Source organism: Haliotis rubra, unplaced genomic scaffold, assembly GCF_003918875.1.
Source record: "Haliotis rubra isolate DU_JTF1 unplaced genomic scaffold, ASM391887v1 Scf225, whole genome shotgun sequence".
Taxonomy (NCBI): domain Eukaryota; kingdom Metazoa; phylum Mollusca; class Gastropoda; order Lepetellida; family Haliotidae; genus Haliotis; species Haliotis rubra.
This window is the reverse complement of record NW_025766281.1, coordinates 235,871-263,383: the sequence shown is the minus strand read 5'-3', so window position 1 is coordinate 263,383 and position 27,513 is coordinate 235,871. Positions and strand designations below refer to the sequence as shown.

At 43.4% G+C, this 27,513-nt stretch overlaps 1 protein-coding gene across 10 annotated transcripts; it reads left to right on the top strand.

The window, feature by feature from the left end:
* The first annotated feature begins 298 nt into the window (after positions 1-298).
* Positions 299-21,206, top strand: LOC124277644 (retinitis pigmentosa 1-like 1 protein). 10 transcript variants are annotated; one of them, XM_046713371.1, is made up of 12 exons: positions 299-440; positions 3,675-7,857; positions 8,428-8,481; positions 8,962-10,816; positions 12,915-13,112; positions 13,816-14,037; positions 14,789-14,959; positions 15,596-15,791; positions 18,197-18,338; positions 18,905-19,004; positions 20,009-20,103; positions 20,797-21,206. In XM_046713371.1, the coding sequence occupies exons 2-12, from the start codon at positions 3,685-3,687 to the stop codon at positions 20,872-20,874; spliced, it is 7,284 nt and encodes a 2,427-aa protein (XP_046569327.1). In that variant the 5' UTR covers positions 299-440; positions 3,675-3,684; the 3' UTR covers positions 20,875-21,206. The 10 variants fall into 10 exon arrangements, with proteins under 10 accessions (XP_046569327.1, XP_046569325.1, XP_046569322.1 ...); XM_046713369.1 differs by having other exon boundaries at positions 3,675-5,832; positions 6,406-10,816; XM_046713366.1 differs by having other exon boundaries at positions 3,675-7,587; positions 7,846-10,816.
* Positions 21,207-27,513: the final 6,307 nt, after the last annotated feature.

The following is a 27,513-nucleotide window of genomic DNA, read 5'->3' as shown; positions in this document are numbered from 1 at the left end:
ACAATGTATATATTACCATCATATCCAAATTTGTTCGAGACGAAGTGGTCAGCAATTTTAAAGAAATGTATTTAAGCACATAAAATCACGGAAAGAATATAAATTCATGGCATGACGGTTTTAACCTGTAATTAACCAATTGGTAAGCTGAGGGCGCGCATCGTGCAGTTCATCCCTATTGCGGTTGGCATGCATATAAAAGTACGCGTGACTGTCACTCAAGCGGAAGGCCGTTTAGTGCATGCGCAGTTGTGCAAGAAACAAGATGGCGACCTTCTGCAAAATTGTCACACAAACGTGACCTGAAACCGACCTCGAGAGGTCATGACGTATGTGATGGACATTATCTAAATACAGAGGTCCGAACAAAACCCGACCACACGGAAAGTGTCAGGCCAGCGTTATTAACGGAACTACATACAGGGCGCAGCTAGCGAGAGGTAAGTTGGCTGAAAACGGATTAATTTACCCATTAACCTGGTACCCAAATCAACAAACAGCATTTCTATTAATCCCAAATGAGCACTTGTTGCGCGACCTATGATTTTATTTCTTTCATTTTCAAAACATAAAAGCTGATTTTTTTTCCCCCTTTTTCTTATAATATGATTGATACTTTTAAAATGTATTTTAGATAGCTAAAGATATGTAGAAACGGGAATCAAAAGTACTTTATGTTCCCTTAAGAAATTACTTTTATTTCATACACAATTGAATTTACTGCGGTATATATTTTAGTGAGCATAACCCCCTCTGCAATCCGGACTAACACCCTTGGATAATGTGACTTTTGAACATTAACCGTTTTATTTATAAGTATTCCGATAAAAAGTATATACATTTGACAGTTGCTAGATAGACAGTTTCTTCATTTTAAGTTTAAATTTAATTATTCATTAGTTTATTTCACATTTCTCATTACATTAAAATGGGAATTCGCGTTTAGTTGATTAAAAGGAGAATTCAGTTCAGATTAGTTGACTGAAAGGTAAGTCAAAATGTATGTAGCTAAGTTTAATTTCCACTGCGCACCAAATATTTTCCTTCTGATTTCTTACTTGAGTTAAGCTTTAATTACTGGAGTTAGGGTTGCTTTTGATGATATGAATCAAACTTGTTGTTTTCCAAACTGGCTTAAAACCAGTCTCCTTTTACCAAATCGATCCTTAGACTGTAATCATTTCGCTTTGTGAGTTGGAATTACTGAAGATGTAGAGACAGTGTTTTCCGCAAGTTCCGTTCTTCAAAATGTGCATCACATTTAATTTATACATATGTATATAAACAGAATACATAAAGGGGACGCGAGTTCTTTTGATTTATATCCAATTGTAGATTGTAGATAAGTTTATTTTAATGATATCAAATTTAATTTTTTCAAAACAAAAAGACAAAAAAAAAAAACGATTTTCGGATTTGTAACTAACGCAGTTATCTGATTTGCGGTGTTTATTCAGTATTTAACACCCGTTAATTTTATATGGAACTGACCTATCTGGGCATGTGCTTATGAATTCCAAATGTTCTCGAAACCCTCAGCATCTCCTGCAACACCGGTGGCACACAGCAATTACACTGATGCAAAGTCAATTGTTCAACTAAACATAACCAAAGAGTGAGTGAGTGAGTGAGTGAGTGAGTGAGTGAGTATGGTTTTACGCCGCTTTTAACAATATTCCAGTTATATCACGACGGGGGACACCGGAAATGGGCTTCACACATTATACCCATGTGGGGAATCGGACCCGGGTCATCGGCGTGACGAGCGAACGTTTTAACCACTAGGCTACCCCATCGCCCCACATAACCAAAGAACGCAAAATACAAGTGAAAATAGAGAATCGCATCGGACATTCGTTGAAGTTTCAAGTTTGGAAATGTTCGCAACTTGTCTTAAAAAAATCAGGTTTTGAAATCCTTTCAGACAATTGAATGTTATGAGCGTTATCAAACAACTTTTAAGCAGATGTCAATCAGTATTTGTTTTGGCAGAAATACTGCAGATATTGCCATAGTACAAATGAGTGGGGTTAGTGGAAACAGAAATATTATTTGATTATAGTTTATGGCAATTCCTTATTTTGACACGTACCATATACATTCCCGAATTATTTCAGGTGAACGATTGACTAGACTTTGCATGTGTTTATGACGGGTGCCACCGGTGGGGCAGGATACGCTCACCTTTTCCCGAACACTTCACATTATCGCTATTTGATAGTCATTCATGGAACACATGGTCATAATACAGTCGGAATTGTACCATGTACTGTACCATGAACTGTACCATGTGCTGTAACATCTCTTTAGCAGAGGTTTCTTACGCATGTGAAAGGTTTTTGTTGATTTTATTTAACAATCTTTATACATAAAATTTTCGTTTCTGAATTTCATTGCATGAGCGAACTAAGCGCTTTGTTAATACTCTGATATTTAAATATTTTATTAATTCGTTATCCGCAAAGTAATTTAATGACTGGTACATAGATAGCTAGGGTTATGAGTGAGTGAGTTTAATTTTACGACACTTTTAGCAAAATTCCTGCGAGGGACAGCTACAGATGTATGTGTAATGTACACCGTCATAACATGAGAACTAAGTGCTAGTTGTGTCTATTGGCTGTAAATTTGTTATGGCACAGTCCACATTAATCTGGGAGAGTATATATATCTTCCCGTTTCAATATGCATTACATGGGTTCTATATGTCGCAAATTCAATTCTATATTTGAGAGTGGCTTCAAAATATATTCTCCTGTCCTAGATTCTTCTGTAACATAATGCAATGGTGGAATATTGGACATATTATTCATGATAAGTGCCATTTTCAAATATACATGCTATTGAATGTGTAAAGGGGCGTTGGGGAAGCCTAGTGGTTAACGCGTTCGCTCGTCACGCCGAAGGCTCGAGTTCGATTCCCCACATGGGTACACTGTGTGGAGCCAATTTCTGGTGTCCCCAGCTGTGATATAGCTGGAATATTGCTAAAAGTGGTGTAAAACTAAACTCACTCACTCACTTACTTAAAGCGAACGCTTTAACCACTAGGCTACTCCACCGCACCAAAGTATGTTAGGAAGACATGAACCTTCAACAACAACTTCCTTCTTGTCAGTAACGACGTGACGCTATTTCTTGCCTAAGAGGCGACTAACAGGATCGGGTGGTCGGGCTCGCTGACTTGGTTCACACATGTCATCGGTTCCCAATTGTGTAGATCGATGCTCATGATGTTGATCTCTTTATTTTCTGCTCCGGACTCGATTATTTACAGACCGCCGCCAAATAGCTAGAATATTGCTAATTGCGGCGTAAAACTAAACTCACTAACTCACTCACTCACTCTTCAAAAGCGTGGGGTAGCCTGTGGGGGTAGCATAAACCCATACTCGCTCACTATTGTCTCTTCATCAGCGGAATCACGACTTTACCCTGAAAAACCGTTAAAAACGAAAAAGAATGATTGAGTTTAGTTTTATGCCGCTTTTAGCTATATTCCAATAATATCACGGCGGTGATACCATATATTGGCTTCACATATTGTACCTATGTAGGGAATCGAACCTGCGTGTTAGGCGTGAGGAAAGAAGTTATCCTTAAAAAATGTTATATCATGAAAAAGACGTGATTTATAGTTGACAACTACACCTATTATATGTGTATATTTACAGATACACAGCCATGCCTCTCCTTCCCGCCATCGTAGTTGTCCTGTGTTCCGTCTGTACAACCAGCGCACAGACTGGTGAATGCTGCGCCAAGAACTGCTGCACGTACAAGTGTTGCCAAGGACAAGGACTCGCCAACAAACTAGCAGCGGATCCTGCTTCCACGGGTAACATCGGAGTGGGAGGCAGTGACCCTACTCTCGGTACAGGCTCGACCACGGCATTCTTCTATGACACGGCAGTGGGTCAAAATGCAATCGGTGGAGGATATAGCAGCCACGGTGCAGGGGGAACCCCGACTGGGTTGTTTCCTTATCCTGCGGAGGTTGTGAACTATCTTGACCTCTCAGCTACATCAAGCCTGGGATCTGCCAGGGCCGATGCTGTTGCTGCAGCAGCTGAAAATGCAGAGCGTCAAGCCGAGGCCATTAATGAGGCGGCGACAGGGTTTAGAAACAAACTCGAAAGAGCAGGGATGTCCTCTGATTTGCAAATAGCTGTGTTTGGAGGCGGTCTCGGTGGACACGGCGTGGGAGGTTCAAGTTCAGGTTCGGGATCTGCAATGAACACACTTGTGCAATTTGGTGGAGGGTATCAAGCTGGTGTTCCAGTTCAAGCACAGCCAGCTAGCCAAAATGGTGTTGCAGCAGGTGCACAAGCTGAGACATTGACCACCTCACAAGCACAAGCACAGGCTCAAGCACAGGCCCAAGCACAAGCTCAAGCTCAAGCTCAAGCACAAGCACAAGCCCAGGCCCAAGCTCAGGCACAGGCACAAGCACAGGCTCAGGCTCAAGCACAGGCCCAAGCACAAGCACAAGCACAAGCCCAGGCCCAGGCCCAAGTTCAGACACAGGCACAAGCACAGGCTCAGGCTCAAGCACATGCCCAAGCACAAGCACAAGCTCAAGGACAAGCACAAGCCCAGGCCCAAGCTCAAGCACAGGCTCAAGCACAAGCTCAAGCACAGGTAGAAGCACAAGCTCAGGCTCAGGCTCAGGCACAGTCACAAGGTGGAATTCAGGTCCTTCCAGGACCTCCTGGCTCAGCAATGCAGGTAAACCAAGCTGGTAATACAAACCTGGAAGCAGCTGCTCTTGCCATGGCTGAAGCCGCTGCTGGTGTCGAAACTGCTCAGTCCGCTGCTGAACAACCTAATGTCGATGGATTTTCCAATTTCTTCAACAAGCCAACTTTCCTAGATGCCCAAGTCGACCCGGAGATAAAGGCCAATGTTAATATAAACAGCGTGGAACCTGTGAAAGGTGCACAAGCAGAAACAAATCTTTTAGGATCCTTTGGTATTGCAAACAATTCACCACCGTGGGTTGGGTTTCCAATGATGGACGACGCTGGGGAGGGAGCTCAAAGTATTGTTGATGTCAATGCAGCAGGAGGAGGTTCGGCAATAGGTTCAGCACAAGCAGCGGTAGGTTCACAAGCAGCTGTTAATGTCATATCACAGGAAGGAGCTCAAGTACTTGGCTCAGCACAAGCTACAGGGGCCTCCCAGGCCATTAGCAACGTCGTTGCAGCAGATGGGGGATATGCAGTGGGGTCATCACAAGCAGAAGGGGGTTCCCAGGCATCGGCAAACGTTGCAGCTGCAGAAGGAGCTCAAGCGATTGGTTCAGCACAAGCACAAGGTGGATCACAGTCGATCAGTAATACTGTCGCTGCTCAAGGGGGAAACGCAGTTGGTTTAGCACAAGCTTCAGCAGCTTCACAGGCCCTTGCGGATGTTGTTGCAGCACAAGGGGCCCAAGCATCCGGATCTTCACAGGCCATGGGAGGCTCACAATCTCTTGCTAATGTCTTAGCTGCTGGAGAAGCTCAAGCAGCTGCAATGGCACAAGCTATAGCAGCTTCACAAGCAGCTGCTGATGTTGTTGCAGCACAAGGGGCCCAAGCATCCGGATCTTCACAGGCTATGGGAGGCTCACAGTCTCTTGCAACTGTTTTGGGTGCAGAGGACGCTCAAGCAATGGGTATGGCACAAGCTATAGCAGCTTCACAAGCAGCTGCTGATGTTGTTGCAGCACAAGGGGCCCAAGCATCCGGATCTTCACAGGCCATGGGAGGCTCACAGTCTCTTGCTAATGTCTTAGCTGCTGAAGAAGCTCAAGCAGCTGCAATGGCACAAGCTATAGCAGCTTCACAGGCAGCTGCTGATGTTGTTGCAGCACAAGGGGCCAACGCATCCGGATCTTCACAGGCTATGGGAGGCTCACAGTCTCTTGCAACTGTTTTGGGTGCAGAGGACGCTCAAGCAATGGGTATGGCACAAGCTATAGCAGCTTCACAAGCAGCTGCTGATGATGTTGCAGCACAAGGGGCCCAAGCATCCGGATCTTCACAGGCCATGGGAGGCTCACAATCTCTTGCTAATGTCTTAGCTGCTGGAGAAGCTCAAGCAGCTGCAATAGCACAAGCTATAGCAGCTTCACAAGCAGCTGCTGATGTTGCAGCACAAGGGGCCCAAGCATCCGGATCTTCACAGGCTATGGGAGGCTCACAGTCTCTTGCAACTGTTTTGGGTGCAGAGGACGCTCAAGCAATGGGTATGGCACAAGCTATAGCAGCTTCACAAGCAGCTGCTGATGTTGTTGCAGCACAAGGGGCACAGGCATCCGGATCTTCACAGGCAGCAGGAGGCTCACAGTCTCTTGCTAATGTCTTAGCTGCTGAAGAAGCTCAAGCAGCTGCAATAGCACAAGCTATAGCAGCTTCACAGGCAGTTGCTGATGTTATAGACGAAGCAGGACAGGGAATGGGTTCAGCACAAGCATTAGGTGGCTCACAGGCAGCAACAAACGTTCAAGCAACAGGGTCGGCTCAATCCCAGGTTGGGAGTGATTCACAGTTAATGGCAAACCTTTTAGCAACTGAGGAAGCTGCCGCTTTGCAGGCACTTGCTGGTGTTCCAGGGCAAGAGTCTCAGGTAATGGGATCTTCACAAGGAGGAACTGACTCCAATGTGTTAGGAGCTGCAGAAGCACAAGAAATAGCTATGGCACAGGCAATAGCAGCTTCACAGTCGAATGCTGATATTGCTGCTGTTTGGGGATCTCAAGCTGCTGCTGGTGGACAGTCAGCTTCTGGTGCTCAGGCAGCAGTAGAGGCCAATGCAGTATCAAATGTTCAGGCAGGAGCGGTTCCTCAAGCACCAGCAAATGTTCAGGCAGATCAAGGATCACAGGCGGCTGCAGCTGTTCAAGCAGCAGCTGAAGCACAAGCGATGGCTAATGCTATCGCGGCTGTAGAAGCAGAGGCGTTGGCTTTAGCTCAATCACAAGCCAATGCACAAGCAGCGGCAAATGCACAAGTGGCAACGGCGGCTCAAGGAGGGGTTCAAGTTAATTCTCATACATCTCAAGCAGATGAGCAGCTGCTTGCACAAGCTATGGCACAGGCACAAACACAGATTCAAGTTCTCACACAGTCCCTCTCAGCTGCAGATGCTCGAGCACAAGCCCATGCCACAGCACAAGCCCAGGTAGCAGCGACATTGCAGGCACTTCTTCAGGCGGAAGCAGGGGCTTTTTCGACAGCTGAAGCACAAGCTTGGGCCCAAGCGAAGACGGCTGCAGATTCTCAACTGCAACTTTTGGGTCAAGCACAGGCATATGCATTGGCAGAGGCTACTGCTTTAGCTGAGGCAGTGGCATCAGCTCAATCGATACTACAAGTCAACACACTAGCAGGTGTACAGGTATTAGCAAAGGCACAGGCCGATGCTGAGGCTTACGCTGCCACTGCTGCTGAAACTGAAGCGATAGTAATAGCAGATGTACAAGCTGTTGCAGCCATTCAGGCCCAAGCTGAAGCAGAAGCTCGGGCACTTGCAGCTGGGAACGCACAAGGTGGTGCACAGACACAACCAGAGGCCCAAGCACAAGCACAAGCACAAGCTCAAGCTCAAGCTCAAGTTCAAGCTCAGGCACAAGCTCAGGCACAAGTGCTGGCTATAGATCAAGGACAAACTGGCGGAGAGGCCGGGGCTCAAACTCAAGCGCAAGCACAGAATGAGACCCAGGCACAGATCCAAGCTCAAGCTCAGGCACAAGAATATGCACAAGCACAAGCTTTAGCACTAGTACAAACACAATCAGAGGACGACGATCAAGCTATGGCACAAGCACAAGCTCAGGCACTAGCACAGGCTCAGGCTCTGGCACAAGCAGAGGCTGCTGCCCAAGCGCAGGCACAAGCTCAAGCAGATGCACAGGCGCAAGCACAAACACAAGCACAAGCAGAGGCACAGGCGCAAGCACAAACACAAGCACAAGCTCAAGCAGATGCACAGGCGCAAGCACAAACACAAGCACAAGCGGAGGCACAGGCGCAAGCACAAGCACAAGCTCAAGCAGTGGCCGCAGCACAAGCACAAGCACAAGCTCAAGCACAAGCTCAGGCACAAGCTCAAGCAGATGCTCAGGCGCAAGCACAAGCTCAAGCACAAGCACAAGCTCAAGCAGACGCACAGGCGCAAGCACAAACACTAGCACAAGCAGAGGCCCAGGCGCAAGCACAAGCACAAGCAGAAGCTGCTGCACAAGCACAAGCTCAAGCAGTGGCCGCAGCACAAACACAAGCTCAAGCTCAAGCACAAGCTCAGGCACAAGCTCAAGCAGATGCCCAGGCGCAAGCACAAGCTCAAGCAGAAGCCCAGGCGCAAGCACAAGCACTAGCACAAGCAGAGGCCCAGGCGCAAGCACAGGCACAAACAGTTGCCGCGGCACAAGCTCAAGCAGATGCCCAGGCTCAAGCAGAAGCACAAGGTCAAGCACAAGCAGAGGCTGCTGCCCAAGCTCAAGCTCAGGCACAAGCTCAAGCTCAAGCAGATGCACAGGCGCAAGCACAAGCTCAAGCACAAGCCCAAGCAGAGGCACAGGCGCAAGCACAAGCACAAGCTCAAGCAGTGGCCGCAGCACAAGCACAAGCAGAAGCTCAAGCACAAGCTCAGGCACAAGCTCAAGCAGATGCCCAGGCGCAAGCACAAGCTCAAGCACAAGCACAAGCTCAAGCAGAGGCCCAGGCGCAAGCACAAGCACAAGCAGAAGCTGCTGCACAAGCACAAGCTCAAGCAGTGGCCGCAGCTCAAGCACAAGCAGACGCCCAGGCTCAAGCACAAGCTCAAGCACAAGCTCAAGCAGATGCACAGGCGCAAGCACAAGCACAAGCACAAGCAGAAGCTGCTGCACAAGCACAAGCTCAAGCAGTGGCCGCAGCACAAGCACAAGCTCAAGCTCAAGCACAAGCTCAGGCACAAGCTCAAGCAGATGCCCAGGCGCAAGCACAAGCTCAAGCAGATGCACAGGCGCAAGCACAAGCTCAAGCACAAGCCCAAGCAGAGGCACAGGCGCAAGCACAAGCACAAGCTCAAGCAGTGGCCGCAGCACAAGCACAAGCAGAAGCTCAAGCACAAGCTCAGGCACAAGCTCAAGCAGATGCCCAGGCGCAAGCACAAGCTCAAGCACAAACACAAGCTCAAGCAGACGCACAGGCGCAAGCACAAACACTAGCACAAGCAGAGGCCCAGGCGCAAGCACAAGCACAAGCAGAAGCTGCTGCACAAGCACAAGCTCAAACAGTGGCCGCAGCTCAAGCACAAGCAGACGCCCAGGCTCAAGCACAAGCTCAAGCACAAGCTCAAGCAGATGCACAGGCGCAAGCACAAGCAGAAGCTGCTGCACAAGCACAAGCTCAAGCAGTGGCCGCAGCACAAGCACAAGCTCAAGCTCAAGCACAAGCTCAGGCACAAGCTCAAGCAGATGCCCAGGCGCAAGCACAAGCTCAAGCAGATGCACAGGCGCAAGCACAAGCACAAGCAGAAGCTGCAGCACAAGCACGAGCTCAAGCAATGGCCGCAGCACAAGCACAAGCTCAAGCTCAAGCACAAGCTCAGGCACAAGCTCAAGCAGATGCCCAGGCGCAAGCACAAGCTCAAGCAGACGCCCAGGCGCAAGCACAAACACTAGCACAAGCAGAGGCCCAGGCCCAGGCCCAGGCGCAAGCACAAGCACAAGCACAAGCAGTGGCCGCGGCACAAGCTCAAGCAGATGCCCAGGCACAAGCGCTAGCACAAGCAGAGGCCCAGGCACAAGCAGAAGCTCAAGCAGTGGCCGCGGCACAAGCTCAAGCAGATGCCCAAGCGCAAGCACAAGCACAAGCAGAGGCCCAGGCGCAAGCACAAGCTCAAGCAGTGGCCGCAGCACAAGCACAAGCAGACGCCCAGGCTCAAGCACAAGCATTAGCACAAGCAGAAGCTGCTGCCCAAGCACAAGCGCAAGCACAAGCACAGGCACAAGCTCAGGCACAAGCAGAAGCTCAAGCACAAGCAGAAGCACATGCCGAAAGAGATCGTAAAGCTTTAGGGAAACTCAAGGCACAGGCAGAAGCAAATATCAGGGCCTTCTCGCAAGCATTAGCTGCTGCGGATGCTGAGGCCCAGGAATATACCACAACTCTAACATCGACAGTTGCACAGGCGAATTCCCTGGCTCAGGCACAGGCAAATGCTAAGTCGAAAGCTGAGGAAGATGAGTTTTCTCTTGCTAAAACAGCTGCCGATTCGTTAGTCCATATATTAACACAAGCACAGGCACATGCAACTGCTGAAGCTGCTGCCTTTGCTACTGCTATGGAAGCTACTACAGGCATAATCCAAGCACAGAGCATTGCGCATGCACAGTCACTAGCACAGGCTCGGGTGACTGCAGAAGCTCAAGCCCGAGCTGAAGCTGAAGCTAAATCGTTAACAACAGTGGAACTTCAAAAAGCTTTAGAAGCACTAGCTAAAGCTGAAGCAAATGCACAAGCAGTGTCGATGGCAAACGTAGATGCAAAGGCAGCTGCACAAGTGCAGGCTAAAGCAGAGGCTAAAGCAAGAGCAGAAGCTCAGGCTAAAGCAGCTGCACAAGCACAGGCGAAAGCACAGGCAGCAGCACAAGCACAGGCAGCAGCACAAGCACAAGCAGCTGCACAAGCACAGGCTTCAGCTCAGGCAGAAGCTAAAGCTAAAGCACAGGCAGAAGCAAGGGCATCTGTGGAAGCCTCAGCTCAGTCAAGCAGGAATACAACAGGTGCCTCCATGAAACCAAAGAGACATGATGTCCCTGACTACTTGACCCTTGATGAACTACGTGAGTATATCGCTGTCTCCCTGTTACTCGTGTGTTGCCTAGTCTCTAGGGACAGACTCAACCTTAAACACGAAACATCTCATCTAAAAAACAACAATATGTTTTATCGGGGTTTTTATGTTATCTCATGACTGTAAAAATATGAAATAATTATTCAAGATAAATAGATAGATACAAATACATTCCAAGCTCTTTCGACGATGATGTTTTCACCTGCAGCATTTCTGCGTCATACGGGCACCATTTACACGTTGAAAAAGGTGATGTTAGATGAGCAAGGTTATGGTCAGTTTTCATATGTTCAAAATGTGGGGGCGGTGGGGTAGCCTAGTGGTTAAAGCTTTGGCTCGTCACGCCGAAAACCGGGGTTCGAATCCCCACATGGGTACAATGTGTGAAGCCCATTTCTGGTGTCCCCCGCCGTGATGTTGCTGGAATATTGCTAAAAGCGGCGTAAAACCAAACTCAGTCAGTCAGTCAGAAATGTGATGCTTTGGACATGTATACGTCTTACAACGACCAACAGTCGCTCGTTGAAATGGGGGCAGGGTAACTTCTTTGAGTAGCATTTTAGAATTTGGGAAGTACAATATTGAACAAATTTAATGGATAGCAACTTCTTTTATTTCGTGAGTGCGACGTTTCGATACAGATTCCTGCTTGACAACGGGACAAGAATCTGTATCGAAACGTCGCTCGCACAAAATGAAAGAAGTTGTTATCCATAAAGTTTGTTCAATATGGGGGCGGGGTAGCCTAGTGGTAAAAGCGTTCACTCGTCACACCGAGGACCCGGGTTCGATTCCCACATGGGTACAATGAGTGAAACCCATTTCTTGTGTCCCCCGCCGTGATACTGTTGGAATAGTGCTAAAAGCATCGTTAAACCATACTCACTCACTTTTGCCATACAATTCAGTGTTGTGGCTTTACTTGACTTTAGAGTTTCTACAATGCTTTCTGCAGAAATCTAAATATTGATTAGATAAACACGTTAATTTACTGAAATGAAATAACTCACTCACTCACTCATTTAGTTATAGATTTACTTTTACTTGATGCGAGTGACTTTTATTCCAAAACTAGTTACTTTTTAGCTTTATCCGGCTATGATGCAAAAGAAGTAATTTAATCGCAGTTTACGTACTTTTGAAAAAGGTTCAATGTGTAAAACGAATACTATAACGTAAGAAAGATGACATAATAATTTGTATGAAACTTTCAGTAGAAGAGTGTTTGGTTTTACGCCGCTTTTATCAATATTCCAGCAGTATCACGTCGGGGGACACCAGAAATTGTTTCACACATTGTACCCATGTGGGGAATCGAACCCGGGTCTTCGGTGTGACGAGCGAACGCTTTAACTACTTGACTGAAACAAGCGAAGCTACATTAATGCCCCTTTTAGTGCCAAAAAAGTGTTTAAAACATAAAATGTTTATAACTAGTTGTTTTCCACAAGTTTGGATTTAAGCAATAATAGCTGCTTTGTACAAAAACCGTATTGTAAGTAATCCTGTTAATAATCGAGGGATAGCTTTGGTCACCTTACTCAGAAATATGCTTAAAGCTATTCAAGATGCATGTGGTAGTAATTCTATGATTACATTATCTGTTATTTTAAACGGCATTGCAGATCTGACAAATCATAAAAATGACATTATATTCAAAAATGTACATCAATATATATGCAAATCTAAACGATTCCAGTAGTCTTCTCTCTATACACCTTTTGTATTATAGCATTTCCCCCTGTTATCTTTCAGTCTTTCTCTGTCTATGTTTCTAATAATTGCTTGTGATGTAATTAGTTATTGTAAATATCTTCGGAGAGGGGTTTAATAAGTTGAAAGAACTTGTCCCCGATTCTTTTCACATTGTGAATAAAATATGTTTAAACTAAACTCAGAAATATATATATACGTGGGTTTTAAATGAAATGACTAACAAACGGGGCAAATGATAGGTATGAAATTTCTATTCTATTGAAACTTCAAGCGGACTATACAGGGCTATACATCGTCCACACACAACACACACATATTGTACATGTATACACGTCAACCCTTCTGTCACATACGCCCCTCTTGTATTTCAGGCATGTCGTTCACGACAGGTAGTTTTGACCGGAATACGTGGTACGGCATCAACCCTCGGTTTTGTAACCAGTTCCTGGAGTTCCACATGAGCGAGAAGGGAGAGTTCTATGTCGCCAACAGAATGTGTCCGTACGGCTTGTTCTGGCTTCAGGAATACATGAGGTGCATGGCTCCATCTTCCGTCCCATGCAGCATTGGTAGGTGACATTACTTCCTGTTGAGCGTAAGCTCTTCCGGTCCATTTTGGTGCAAGTGCTTTTCATTGTTCAATGGGTTCCATGCCCTATTTCAGAAGGGAGTTCAGTAACTGTACAGTACAACAATCTAAAACTAATGTTAAAGGACAGTTACCATGGAAAGCTGATTTAGATCACAATTCATCTTTCTTAAGCACTAGGTCACACGTATATCTAATGTATTTCATGGCATGCGTTAGGTTTGAGAGTTATTGTCCGGTGTAACGAATCATTCGTAAGGTGTAATGGTATAGGAACATTTTATGGATAACAACTTCTTTATATTCTTTATGCAAGGTTTCAGACTAATTCTTGCTCTTTCGTCAGGAGAATACTTCATCAGTTCTCAGACTTAATATATATACAAGATGAATATGTTTACAAAGCGCTAGGTGGGAGAATGTACAATGTCAAAAAAAACAATATGTTTACAAAGCCATCAGGGGACTTGAGGTGGTGGAGGGTTATAAAAAGAAGTTCTTATCCTTAAAAAGTGTCATGTATTCATGGGCGACCAACTTCTAAATGCCTTCAAGAACTTCAAGGTGCAATGTCGGCCATATGGAATGCAGACGTACCGTAAGTTACCGCCTAGAAGACTAACTAGTGTCACGAATTAATCAGATTTCGCTGCCGCTAATACTGTCCACAACAAATATTTCAGATCCTTGTCGTATGAACGGAAAGACGGGGGTGGTGTATGCTCGCCAGGACACGTGTGGGGGTTTCTACGAGTGTACCCGGGATACCAGCAGCCCCTACATCTACGCTAAGCCGATGTGTTGTCCCCACAAGCACAGGTTCAACAGCAAGCGCGGCTACTGTGTCCCCGATGACAAGTGTAGAGAAGCCTGTGGGGTCCCTGACGATCTGGCATCCGCCAACGGTACGGAGAGCAATGTCCTATATTATAACATGATCAACCTAACAAGCGTGTTGATGAGTGAGTGAGTAAATATTGCTTAACGCCGCATGAGCAATTCGTGGCGAATATTGGTCAGTGGATGCCGTTCGTGTGAAATTTACATTTCATTAATGACTGAGCATCTTAAAAATATTTATTCTTAAAATATATAATAAGGGAGCATAAATTCTGCATCTGACTTGAATGATTATAGTTTATGGACAACGACGTCGCTTACACTGTGCAGAGTTACCCCACTTAGACGCACCAGAATCTAATGATATGTGATCGAATTATAGATTCGCCCTGATTACGATTCGTAGTTTTTGGTCAACATCTTGGAACCTGCATCACCAGGAATCCTTCCTCATGTAACAAAATTCAAATTCTGTTCAAACTGACGTAACTACTGGCGGGTAGCAACCCGCATGTTACACAAGACTACAAACAGAATCGGGTGACAGGCTCGATGAATTGATGTATGTCATCATATTCCAGTTGCATGTTTCGATTTTCATTATGTCAGTCACGTGATTGGCTAGACCAAACTGGATTGTTTATAGACAACCGTCACCAGTGCGGCGTTACATTGACATACACAAACCCCCCAAGAGAATTCTCATGATTCCAGTCACTGGATTGTCTGGTCCAAGCTGGCATGGTTACAGACCGCGGTCTCATATAGCGTAAAACAATGCACAAACAAACGTTTTGACGGACATGAACATTTCAGGTTGCTGGAAGGTGGCCGTGCCATTTGACCGCATGGCATACTACCAGGTGACCGAGAGCCAGAACACCTACGCCCTCCAGGTGATGCCCTGCCCCCCGGGGACCATCTACAGCCCCAAGAAGTGCCACTGTGTCACGTCGGCCATACTGGCGGGACCCGATCTTGTCAACCGTATGTATTTGTATGGTTTAATGTGTTTCGTGAAGATTGCTACCCGGAACTGAAAAAGCAATGTTATTGCTATAACACGAACTATGAATACACAATGCTGTTTAGAAAGTGGTCAAATGTGACATGTTATATTTGGGGTTACATTTCTCAGTAAAGTACAGATTCTAGTACTTTTGTTGGGTTGAGTCCCATCCGGGATTCGAACATTCACCCTCTGAGAGTCCCTGATGGGACTCAACCCAACAAAAGTATCTCAACAATGTTGCTAATGATGAAGGCGACTGGCCTATCAGTATCAAGACCTTGGATCCTCAACGATTTTAAAGATTCTTCTTCGATAGAAATATCAATTGTCCACATTAAGTTTAATATGAGATAAGACGTATACTACTCAAAAAATTAAAAAAGCTTGAAGTTTAAGAAAAATGCTCTTTAACATTTTTTGAGTTTTATATACATGTAATAGAAAATGATGGATTTCACTAGCTTATCCAAATATACGGTTAAAGCTTCGTGGTTGGCTCGTGACCTCAAAGACCCGGACTCGCTTCCCCACATGGGCATAATGTGAGAAACCCATTTCTGGTTCCCCCGCGTGAAACACTCGTTGTTTTTCACATACTGGTATATTTTCAGCTTGCCTTCCTTCTATGCGGTTTAATTTCGACATGGGGAAGGTAGAGGACGTCATGCACTCGGGCGCAGCGTTCGCTCAGCGGGAGGTGAAGATCATCCGAAAGAAGAATCGCATGTGTGCCCGGTTTGGGAAGGGCAGCTTCATCAAGTTCTGGTCCTTTAGCAACAGGTCCCTGGGGAAGAAGTTTGGCTTGGCGTGAGTCAGATTATCTCGTGTTGTTTTGTTTGTTGTTTAACGCCGCACTCAGCAATATTCCAGCTATATGGCGACGGTCTGTAAATAATCGAGTCTGGACTAGACGATCCAGTGATCCACAGCAAGTGGGATACGATGACATGTGTGAACCATGTAAGCGATGACCACCCGATCACGTTAGTCAGTCGCCTCTTACGTGAAGCAGGGGCGGATACAGCTTTTTTAGAAAGGGGGTGGGGGTAGGGGTGGGGGTGCATACTATTGAGAAAAGGGAGGGTGCACATTTCATTTTCACCCGAGCTTCAATGGTCATTTAATAAACGTTCAGGACAAAAAGGAGGGGTGGGGGGTTGGGGGTGCGCACCCCCAGCACCCCCCTTCTGGATCCGCCTATGGTGAAGTATGGGTTGATAAAGACCAATTGTAAGTGAGATCTTCACGGGCAGATTAAATAGTATCAGTTTGTGACTGTATCTTTTTGTGTGTGTATGGTTTGGGCTACACGCTTACTTTAGGAATATCACGGTAATATCTCGTCGGGACAGAGGTTCACACACTGGTATAACATATCGTACCCATGTACGGAATCGAACCCAGGCCGTCAGCGTGACAAGCCAACGATTTAACCACTATGCTTCCATACAGCCCATTCCTCCTGTTTAAAATGACACTAATTGATCTTGACAGATCTTGATATCGGTCTAAACTATCTTGATACAATTCGGATACTGTTCTGGGAGAATTTTTTATATAGCGCACATATCCACGCAACTGGTGCATGCTCAAGGCGCTGGTATTTTTCCCTCGATCATTGGATGTCAATCTCAACGGCACATCGTATTATCAATCTCAACTCCCTGGGGAGTATACAACTCTTGCTGCCACTAGGCGCACCGAGTTATTGTGGCTTTCTCATCCTAACGAGGTACCCATTCACAGTTGGGTGGACTGGGACACATAGTCACAGTACTTTGTCCAAGTTTACTGCACGTTGCTGTACCCGCAACTAGGTGTTTGCACGTATTAATGTGGCCACCATCTGGTCATATACCAGCGGATTCGTGGGTTCTTATAAGTGCACAGGGTTGTGTACTGTACACTAGGGGTTGTGACAACACTGAAAGAGTCTGCACACAAAGTTGACTCCAAGGTTTTTACACCCGGTCACAGGTGGGCTCGATCCCGGCACCTTGCATCTTGACCTTCATATGACCCAGTAGTATCTTAACATCATGTCGATGCTGATATCGACATCACCTCGAAACCATTCTGTTACTACTTTGTAATATCCCGAACCCATCAATATACCACTGGAAGTTATTTTGATCTTGTTGTCATATTGATACCACCTTGCTGCTATCTGTGAAGAATGTGGACATTTTTTTATGGATATACAACTTAATAAAGAAGTTGTATATCCATAAAAATTGTCCCCATTCATCATCTCCTCAACTTCTAGAATGCCAATCAAAGATGATATCTGTGAATGCTATCATCTTGACAATACTGACATCGTGGTGATACAATAATGATGTACAGTACTGACGCCATCCTGGTTTTATCTTGCCTTCCCGTGAAATACCTTAATGTCATCTTGATGATATATTGACACATCTGGTTAAATTGATATCCTCTTGATGCCATCTTGATATGTTAGTGATTCTATCTTGACATAATCGACATCATATTGATATCATCATCATCATCTTTGTTCCATCCTGATATCACATTGCTCGTCTTGATATCCATCTAATATCATCTTGACACATCTTGATATGTTATTGATTCTATCTTGACATAATCGACATCATCTTGATATATTGATATCCTCTTTGTTCCATCCTGATATCACATTGCTCATCTTGATATCCATCTAATGTCATCTTGACACATCTATGTTATTGTCATCTTGACACATCTTGATATATACTGATATTCTCCTTGTTCTATCTTGATATAATTGCTCGTCTTGATATCCATCTAATATCATATTGACACATCTTGATATTCTTTTGTTCATAATCGACATCATCTTGATATATTGATACATTCCATCCTGATATCCATCTAATGTCATCTTGACACATCTTGATATGTTATTGATTCTATCTTGACATAATCGGCACCATCGTAATATATACTGATATTCTCTTTGTTCCATCCTGAAGTCACATTGTCTTGATATCCATCTTATGTCATCTTGACACATCTTGATGTGTTATTGTTCTATCTTGACATCTTCAGCACCATCGTAATATATACTGATATCCTCCTTGTTCCATCCTGATATCACATTGTCTTGATATCCATCTAATGTCATCTGACACATCTTGATGTCCACTTCGTGTCACCTCAGTGCAATACTTCCATGTCGTGTAATATCATGTTGATGTTCCTCCTCCCAGACTGAACTTCCGCATCAACTATGTTCCCAACAAGCCCCAGTCTATCATCAGCAACTGTAACCGGCCCTCAGTACAGCTGTACATCGTGGGCAAGACGCTGTATGCACGTGCAAACAATGTGGAAATAAAACTACCATACAAGGTACACTTCCAGTCTTTGATCCATTCCTCCAGTTGTATTGTTGTAGTCATCAGCATGTTAGTTTGTGAATAATAATAGTGATACTTATAAATGATGATAAAATAAGTAAAAAATGAAATAATAATAAAAAACTGAAAAAAAACAAATAAATTTGTGAGTTTCCATGATATTTTTGATATCTATTTATAGACGTTTTAATTATCCGTATAATCATATTTCAGAAGTGGTTAGGGTTCGAATCCAAAATCAACCCCTTTTATTCCCTTGCTGTTTTAGAACCACAACTATGTTGCAGTATTGTTGTTGGTTTGTTGTTTATATCTTAAAGGACCGACCATCCACAGAATGATCATTCCAGATTCCGTCAAAGACCTCTATGACAACAATATTTTTTTCTAAGGAGAATTTTCTGTGTAAAAAAACTAATGCAATTAAAAATAAAATAACAGTTTTAAAACTAACGGAAGGTTCCTGGAATAAAATTACAAGTCTGTTCTTTTGCTAATGTAGGTATTTACAACGTGCAATGCTTGTAAAATACGTTTGATGCTTTTATTGCATTTCAGATAGGAAAATGGAACAGTGTAAAGTATATTTTCGATGCCACCCGCGGGATGTTTGAACTTATCTGCAATGATGAGGTCCAGATTGAAGGTGTACCCTCAGGTGAGTCAACGTAGGCATATCCTACAGGTGAGTAGCTGTAGGGATTTTACAAAGGTGGGTAGCTGTAGGAATATCATACAGGTGGGTAGTTGTATGAGTATCATACAGATGGGTAGTTGTAGGAATATCATACAGGTGGGTAGCTGGAGGAATATCATACAGGTGGGTAGTTGTAGGAATATCATACTGGTGGGTAGTTGTAGGAATATCATACAGGTGGGTAGCTGTAGGAATATCATACTGGTGGGTAGCTGGAGGAATATCATACAGGTGGGTAGTTGTAGGAATATCATACAGGTGGGTAGCTGGAGGAATATCATACAGGTGGGTAGTTGTAGGAATATCATACTGGTGGATAGTTGTAGGAATATCATACAGGTGGGTAGTTGGAGGAATATCATACAGGTGGGTAGTTGTAGGAATATCATACAGGTGGGTAGTTGTAGGAATATCATACAGGTGGGTAGTTGTAGGAATATCATACTGGTGGGTAGTTGTAGGAATATCATACAGGTGGGTAGCTGGAGGAATATCACACTGGTGGGTAGTTGTAGGAATATCATACAGGTGGGTAGTTGTACGAATATCATACAGGTGGGTAGTTGTAGGAATATCATACTGGTGGGTAGTTGTAGGAGCGAGTTTAGTTTTTACGCCGCTTTTAGCAATATTCCAGCAATATCACGGCGTGGGACACCAGAAATGGGCTTCACACATTGTACCCATGTGGGGAATCGAACCCGGGTCTTCGGCGTGACGAGCGAACGCCTTAACCACTAGGCTAACCCACCGCCCTTCTATGAAAGAAGCCATATAGCTGGAATATTGCGTGTCAGACACCTAAATCGTGGGTCGAAAGCCAGATTCGTCTGATTGTGTTCGTTGATTTGCGCTTACCTGTGCTCGTTGGTTTCATCGAAACACGCTGTGATGTAACTGATTTACACGACGGAATAAGTCAAAATGACAGTCCTAAAATGAATACCTGCCTATCTGTGGTACAGGAGAGGGCCTAGCGGCAACATCATCCTGCCTAACTATTGGACTCTGTCTTGACGGCTCCAGGCATATGGAAGGATTCGATGGCGATCTTGATGACGTAAGTCAAAAATTCTTTTGAAACATTTATCATTATAGGATATTTATATAGCGCACATATCCACGGAACTAGTGCATGTTCAAGGCGCTGGTATTTGTTTTCCCTCGATCACTCCATGTCAATCTCAACGGCACATCGTATTATCAATCTCAACTCCCTGGGGAGTATACAACTCTTGCAGCCACTAGGCGCACCGAGTTATTGTGGCTTTCTCATCCTAACGAGGTTTATACTGCAATAAACCCGTTTGGGTGTATGCCAGCTGTGGCAAATTGCAACGCCATCGGTTCGAACACTGCTACTACTATTACTTCTACTTCTAGTACTACTACTACTACTACTACTAGTAGTAGTATTCTAGTTGTAGTAGTAGTAGTAGTAGTTTGCTGCTGCTGCTACTACTACAGTAGTAATTACAGTAATCTGAGAGCAGATGGTTCGATCCCAGCCCACGTCAATCATAAGACGCAAAAATTGATACTTGTTGTTACCCTGGCTGGCGCTCAGCATTAAGGGAATAAAACCAGGACCTGCTCAGAGTCAGGACACTGTGCGTGAGTGGGATATCCATGTTTATCTACGGCATGGTAGACATATTGACCAGTCCCTATATAAACTCAAGAATCGTGATCTCGACGTTACCACTATTCGGCAGCCATTGCTCCAGCTAACGATACTTTGCTACTCTTGCAGGTTGAGATATTCGAGTGCGCGCCCTCAGACTCGACAACACCAGACTCCCAGAACCAGATTGTGAGCATCTTTCACTAATTTATTATCATCAAATCATCAGTTGACAATGGGTCACGACAGACAAGCGTAGTACCACCACATCCAGTAGACCCTAGCCTCGACATTTTGTGATTTCATTGTATGGACAGTCAAGTCGGCAACATGAGAATATCAAAGACTATCTCAGACTGATGTTGTTGGGACGTCAGAGACCTTGTGTTGTTGTGGACATTCTGGTTTGTGATGGTAGAAATAAATGAAAGTTGATTTCCTCTAACCAGTTGTTGATCAAGCTGGCCAGCTGCCAGTTGCAGACGACTTCCGGTCGCCATGTTTGTTATACTTTTCTCTATTAAATTTTTATGAAAACATGTCTGCTGTAGATTCATTGAAGGGGGAGTTGGCCCTTCTTTTGCACTTCGTGCTGTTATCAAGTCATTCCACATTTACAAATGTTCTATTCATACAGCCGAAAAGAAGGGTTCTACAATTTCATATCTCAGAAACTATTTCTTTACTCATATATAATTTGTCTAGTATAGTTGCAAAAATCCTTGAGAAATTATGAAGTCTACGTTTTCTTTACAACATAAAAAGATACGAACATAATAGACACAATTGCATATTATACCAATTTCCTACATGATTGACATGTTATTGAAGTCGATGCCCTTCCAGCAATCACCTAAGATGGTCACTCGGATAAAGAAAATATGCAAAATATAAATAACAAGGCTCGATTATCCGCCAAAACAAATTGCATTGGTTGTAAAAGGAAAATAGTATTGAAAAGGTGAAGATATGGAATGCGGGAAATGGTTGATGCTACCAGGTGTCCGCGAAAAGGGAAGCATGTACTGCCCCAGTGGGAACACTCGCCACACACAATTTACATAAAGAGTGAATGTTGACAAACATCAATAAACCATTAAAAATGAAAATGCATTTGGGTTATATTTAATTGTCAGTCTAAAAGTCACGTAGAGTTTATTACACACATAAACAAAACAAATTCCATGAGTACAAATCCATACCTACATCTTGAACATCAGATCCAGTTCTAATCACCGTGCGGAACGAATGACTTAGATGTATGAGTGAGTGGGTTAGGTGTACGACGCTTGTAGCAAATATAACAGCAGTATCACAGCTGGGTCACCAGAAATGGGCTTCACACGCTGTACCCATGTGGGGAATCGAACCCGGGTCTTCAGCGAGCGAGTGAATGCTTTATCCACTAGGCTACACCCCCCACCCATGCGGAGCTAATTGGGGATAGGTGTCTAGCATTATCTGACATTTCATATTAAACATAAGAGACAGAAGCATGTACAGCAGGACACTTTCACTGGCCTATGATCTTGATTCATGACCAGTGAATAAATAAACATGACACGCATGACACGAAAAGATACAACATTTGTCAAATTAGGGCGAAATGAGCGTTTTTCGTTTAGAAAGGTTACCACAAAAATGCATTGGATTAACATGGGTGTCATCCTATTGGATGCTTAAAAGGTCTTCTTGGGCATAATAGTGCCATCATTTCCCACGGCGTCTCTGTCTGCGTGTGCGTCATAAAGATGACAACGTCAAAGACGTATAGGTAAATTTACTGTTACATCAGAATTATACCCGGGAGTGACAAATTCGGAAAAAAATACAGAAAAAATCGGATTTCTGTAAAATATGGCATGACAACCGAAAAGAAAAAATGGCTTAAAAAAATAATTTACACTTTTAAATAATTCCGCAGCAGAGCAGTCAAGATCGCTATCGCATTTACCCCTCCACACTAAAGCAACAACTTCAAAAATTCTGTGACCTTTGACGTTCAATGTTTCAAATAGTTACCGACATTACTAAACAGACTTTACAATTCTATTAAAAGATTAACCCTTTGCACCCCTAAACATTCCTAAAAGTGCTGTCAAATAACTGCATTTGTATTTTGTGTGTCGTCCTTTTTTAATTTTTTACTTTTTGCGTCAAACAAACATGACCGGAGACATGTTGAAAAGTGCAACAACATAACACGCTTTCATGAGACATAGTTGCGTGTGATTCGATGGCCAAGTATATACATATGTACGAATACATTATATACAGACATACGTAATCAGCAACAATCTCATTACCATAACTGGCACTCGTCTAGAGATGAAATGCGGTTAAACATAAAATTAATCAGAAAACGTCTGGAAAAACTTACTAAACCATATTTGGAGCCATAAAGGTGTCACATCCAGCCAATCGTGAAATGCCAATGGTGACGTCATGGCACGTGACACGTGACATCACGCCGCTGCCAAGAGAGTTGGAAGAAACTCCCATTGCCTTTAAGAGACGACGCGCTTTCTACCTGTCAATGGTATCAGCTGGTGTAATAATGTCTTGTCTAATTGCCCTGTCTAGACAGTTATGGATACAGGATGTGCTGTCAAGGGCGGCTGTCAACATTTCTCGCCTTGGGATTATGAAGTTTTAGTTGACATTTTGTTTCAACTGACTTGTACAACAGAGCCTTCAGACAACATCCGGGACATCACGGCGTGACATATGACATTTCACCGACAGGTGGCAGGATAAACATGATCTGACGTCACACCAGTGTCAAAAGTCCTTCCATGATCAAAACATATGCGAAGAAAAGACGTTTACCGAGGCAGTTTTTTTAAACAATTTGTACCTGGCACATCACGTATGTTCCATGACGGTACAGTACCGATCAAAAGAATGTACGCACCTGTGCTTCATGGCTTGCCTGTTTGGTATTTAACGAAACACTCAGCAATATTCCAGCTAAATGTCTTATGTCTGTAAATAATCGAGTCTGGACCAGACAATCCAGTGATCAACAGCATGAGCATCGATCTGCGCAATTGGATACGATGACATATGTCAGCGAGCCTGACCACCCGATCCAGTTGGTCGCCTCTTGGGCGATTGATGGTAGCTGAAAAAGAAACAAGAAATGGTTATTTGATGTTATGTTTCGAACTTTAAGTTTTTTGTCGACTGTAACCTCTTGATAACGTTTGTAATTTCTTTGTTCTTTGTCTATAAAAATATGTACGGATCCCATCTGTTTTACTGGCATTTTAGAAGTTGATGAGTAGCAAGAAAGCAAGCATGGGTTACTGAACCAAGTCTGACCAGGATCTTCACGGGTACCTTCATGGGAGGACATCAGAGAGTGAAATCATCTCCGACGGAATTCGGGATGTTGACTTCTGATATATGTTACCGTGTTTGCACAAGCGACTTGCCTTGGCATGTGTTTATGATTATTAAGGTGGACTGGTCTTACCCCAACAATGTGGATGGTTGATTATAATACCAATTATGGCCTGGTCCAGATTTGATTGTTTCATGGCCATTGCTGAAACATTGCTGAAACATTGCTGGCTGTGGCTGTGAACAATAAAGCTGAAGCAACAGGTCTGTTGGTCCAGCTTGCCAACTTGGTTGGTGAATGTCACGTGTGTAGATCAATGCTCATGATGTCAATCACTGGGATGTCTGTTGATTTACAAACTGTTTGCTGATTGCTTCATTGAACACCCAAGTAAACAAAACATAGTGGTTTTTTTTGTTTTTTTTTCTGTTTTTATTGGTTCCCCGGATTACAATGTGATATGTAGAACAGTGATGTACAGACAGAAGGATGATGTACAGGATCTATGTCAGTATCATGTTAATACACATATATAAGTCAATAAAAGAGAAATATGACCTCAGGTAAATTGGATACATATTAAATTCATCAAAGTACTGGGAAGAGAAGACCCCATTTATGATTGAAATCTTCTATTTTATTATTTCTTTTGCATATATAGTTTTTCACAAAGAATATTTCTTTCAAAGTTTTTATAAATAGAGTTATGTTTGGATGCGTATTTTTAATACTGCATACGTAAATGTGTCTTTTTGCTGCAATGATGATGTGATTTAGTAATATATTATGATGTAGAGTACCAAACCAAACCATGTTTTGATATGCAACAAAACATAGTTGCTCCCCAGAGGATGCTTCCTCTTAATCAACATTGAGTAGTTTCGTTTTATGCCACTTTTAGCAATATTCCAGCAACATCACAGAGGGGGCCTGGGACCAAAGGCCCTCAAGTCTTTGCGAGGTTTAAAGATTTAAAAAAATAATTGTCATGATGCATTGTACTGTGTATCATCGACTCGGGGGTCATCTCAAAATATTTGTTTTAATCTTTAATCCTCACAAAGACACGAGGGCCTGTGCCTGGGACACCAGAAATGGGCTAAACACATTGTACCTATGTGGGGAATCGAAACCCGGTCTTCTGCATGAACACTTTAACCACTAGGCTACCCTACAGCCCCTCTCAAGGTTTAAGCTGCAGTTCCCTTCACAAATAAAGCACACAGTTCTCAGTAATGTACAAGTTTATTGACATTTTGATTGTTTTTGACATTTCTGTACAAGAAGACATTATTAATTTTTGGCAGTACATGTAGACATGCTTCCACACCCTTGTCATTAAACAGTCAGAATAATGTGTCGGAAATCTGATGGATAAATATGACTAAAGCATGAGCTCTGTGAAAGGCCTCTGCACTGCACTCATTGTGAAGCACATGTTGTATCGCACCAACTTCAAAACTCTATAAAGAAAGTTATTTGATGAAGAGTAAATATGAACCAAGGGTTACATTCTAAAACATTACTTTAGCCCCATCAACTCCCATTACAGGCACAGTGGCTATATATTCGATATAAGATGATAATTCGGAAGTTACTTATGGTCATTTGGTGAGTGAGTGTGGGAGTGAGTGAGTGAGTTTAATTTGCCACACTCAGCAATATTCTAGCTATATGGTGGCTGTCTGGACCAGACAATCAGGTGATCAACAGCATGAGCATCGATCTACACAATTGGGATATGATGACAGTATGTTCATTTAAATGCCCTGTCTCCCTGTTAGAGTAAATGGACGATATATGGTTAGTTATAATGCCACAGTCAGCAATATTCCAGCTATATGACGGCAGTCTGTAAACAAATAAATATTTGGATCAGACAATCCAGTGACTTATATCATAGGCATCAAAGATGAGAAAAGGTAACTGTCACTGCCAATTTAAGCATTTAAAACCCACTTTCTTTCACTTTCAACTTTTCTTCACTTAACGATACATCAATACTTCCTATATATATGGTCTGTAAGCCTTATTTATGTCAGTAGCTGATTAACCCAGAAACACAGCATCAAATTTGACACTAGTGACTGTTGAAACATCTGCTGAAAATAGGCACCAGATCATGGAACAGTCATTCTTAACATCGATTTGTTTTCTCCTATTAACAAAAATAATAATAAATAGAAATCTATTTTGTGAGTGAGTGAGTGAGAGCGATTTTAGTTTTACGCCACACTCAGCAATATTCCAGCTATATGGTGGCCCTCTGTAAATAATCAAGTCTGGATCAGATAATCCAGTGATCAACAGCATGAACATCGATCTATGCAATTCGGGTATACAATGACATGTGTCAACCCAGTCAGTGAACCTGACCACCCGATAGTCGCCTCTTACAACAAGCATGGGTTACTGAAGATCAATTCTAACCAAAATCAATTCTATCTGCAGGGGTCGAAATCTATTGTATAAAAAAAATTAAAATAAATAATGGTTTCTATTACTTTGAGGATTTTATGATTATATGTAATGAGTATGGTAGGGAAGTAACCATGGTCACAGGATTGTCTGCACCATAACAATCCTTATTGTTCTACTTATTATCCCACAGCTACCTCATTGATAATTATGATCATTATGTCAAGGATTTATCTTCTACAAAGCTAAATCAAGCTAAAATCAATTACATGAAAGATATGCACATTTTGTTGGTGATACTGAAATAGTTCATATTCTTGGTTAAAATAGAAAATGCTGGAAGATTGTTGAAGCTATCTAGTGTATTTCAGGTGTCAGTGAGTACTGTACATGCATCTTTTAACAATATTCCAGCAAAATCATTGCTTGGGACACCAGAAATGGGCTTCACACATTGTATCCATTACAGGAATCAAACTCGGATCTTTGCCGACACAGGCGAACAGTTGAACCACTAGGCTACTCTACCACCCCTGTACCGCAAGGATATTAATATTAATATTTTAATTTTGAGGGTTATGAGTTGTGAGTTACTCTATGTTACTCGTGATCACTAAGTGAGTGAGTGAGTGAGTTTAGTTTTACGCCGCACTCAGCAATATTCCAGCTATATGGCGGCAGTCTGTAAATAATCGAGTCTTGACCAGACAATCCATGTGTCAACCAAGTCAGCGAGCCTGACCACCCGATTCCGTTTGTCGCCTTTTACGACAAGCATAGTCGCCTTTTATGACAAGAATGGGTTGCTGAAGACCTATTCTACCCCGGATCTTCACGGGTCTGATCACAAAGAATATCCCTATCAATCTTGAGTAGTTATTAGCATATGCTACGAGACAAAAACTAGTTTCTAGTTCAAGGCTATCATATGTATTAGACACAGAAAGTATGGTGGCAGTAAAACAACAGATTGTACAAAATGTGGGCACACATTACACAGAATATCACAGACAGAGCTAACCACTACATCCCACTCCTCTGATCTGATCTGTCAAACCTGGGTCTGGACATACCATCAGATA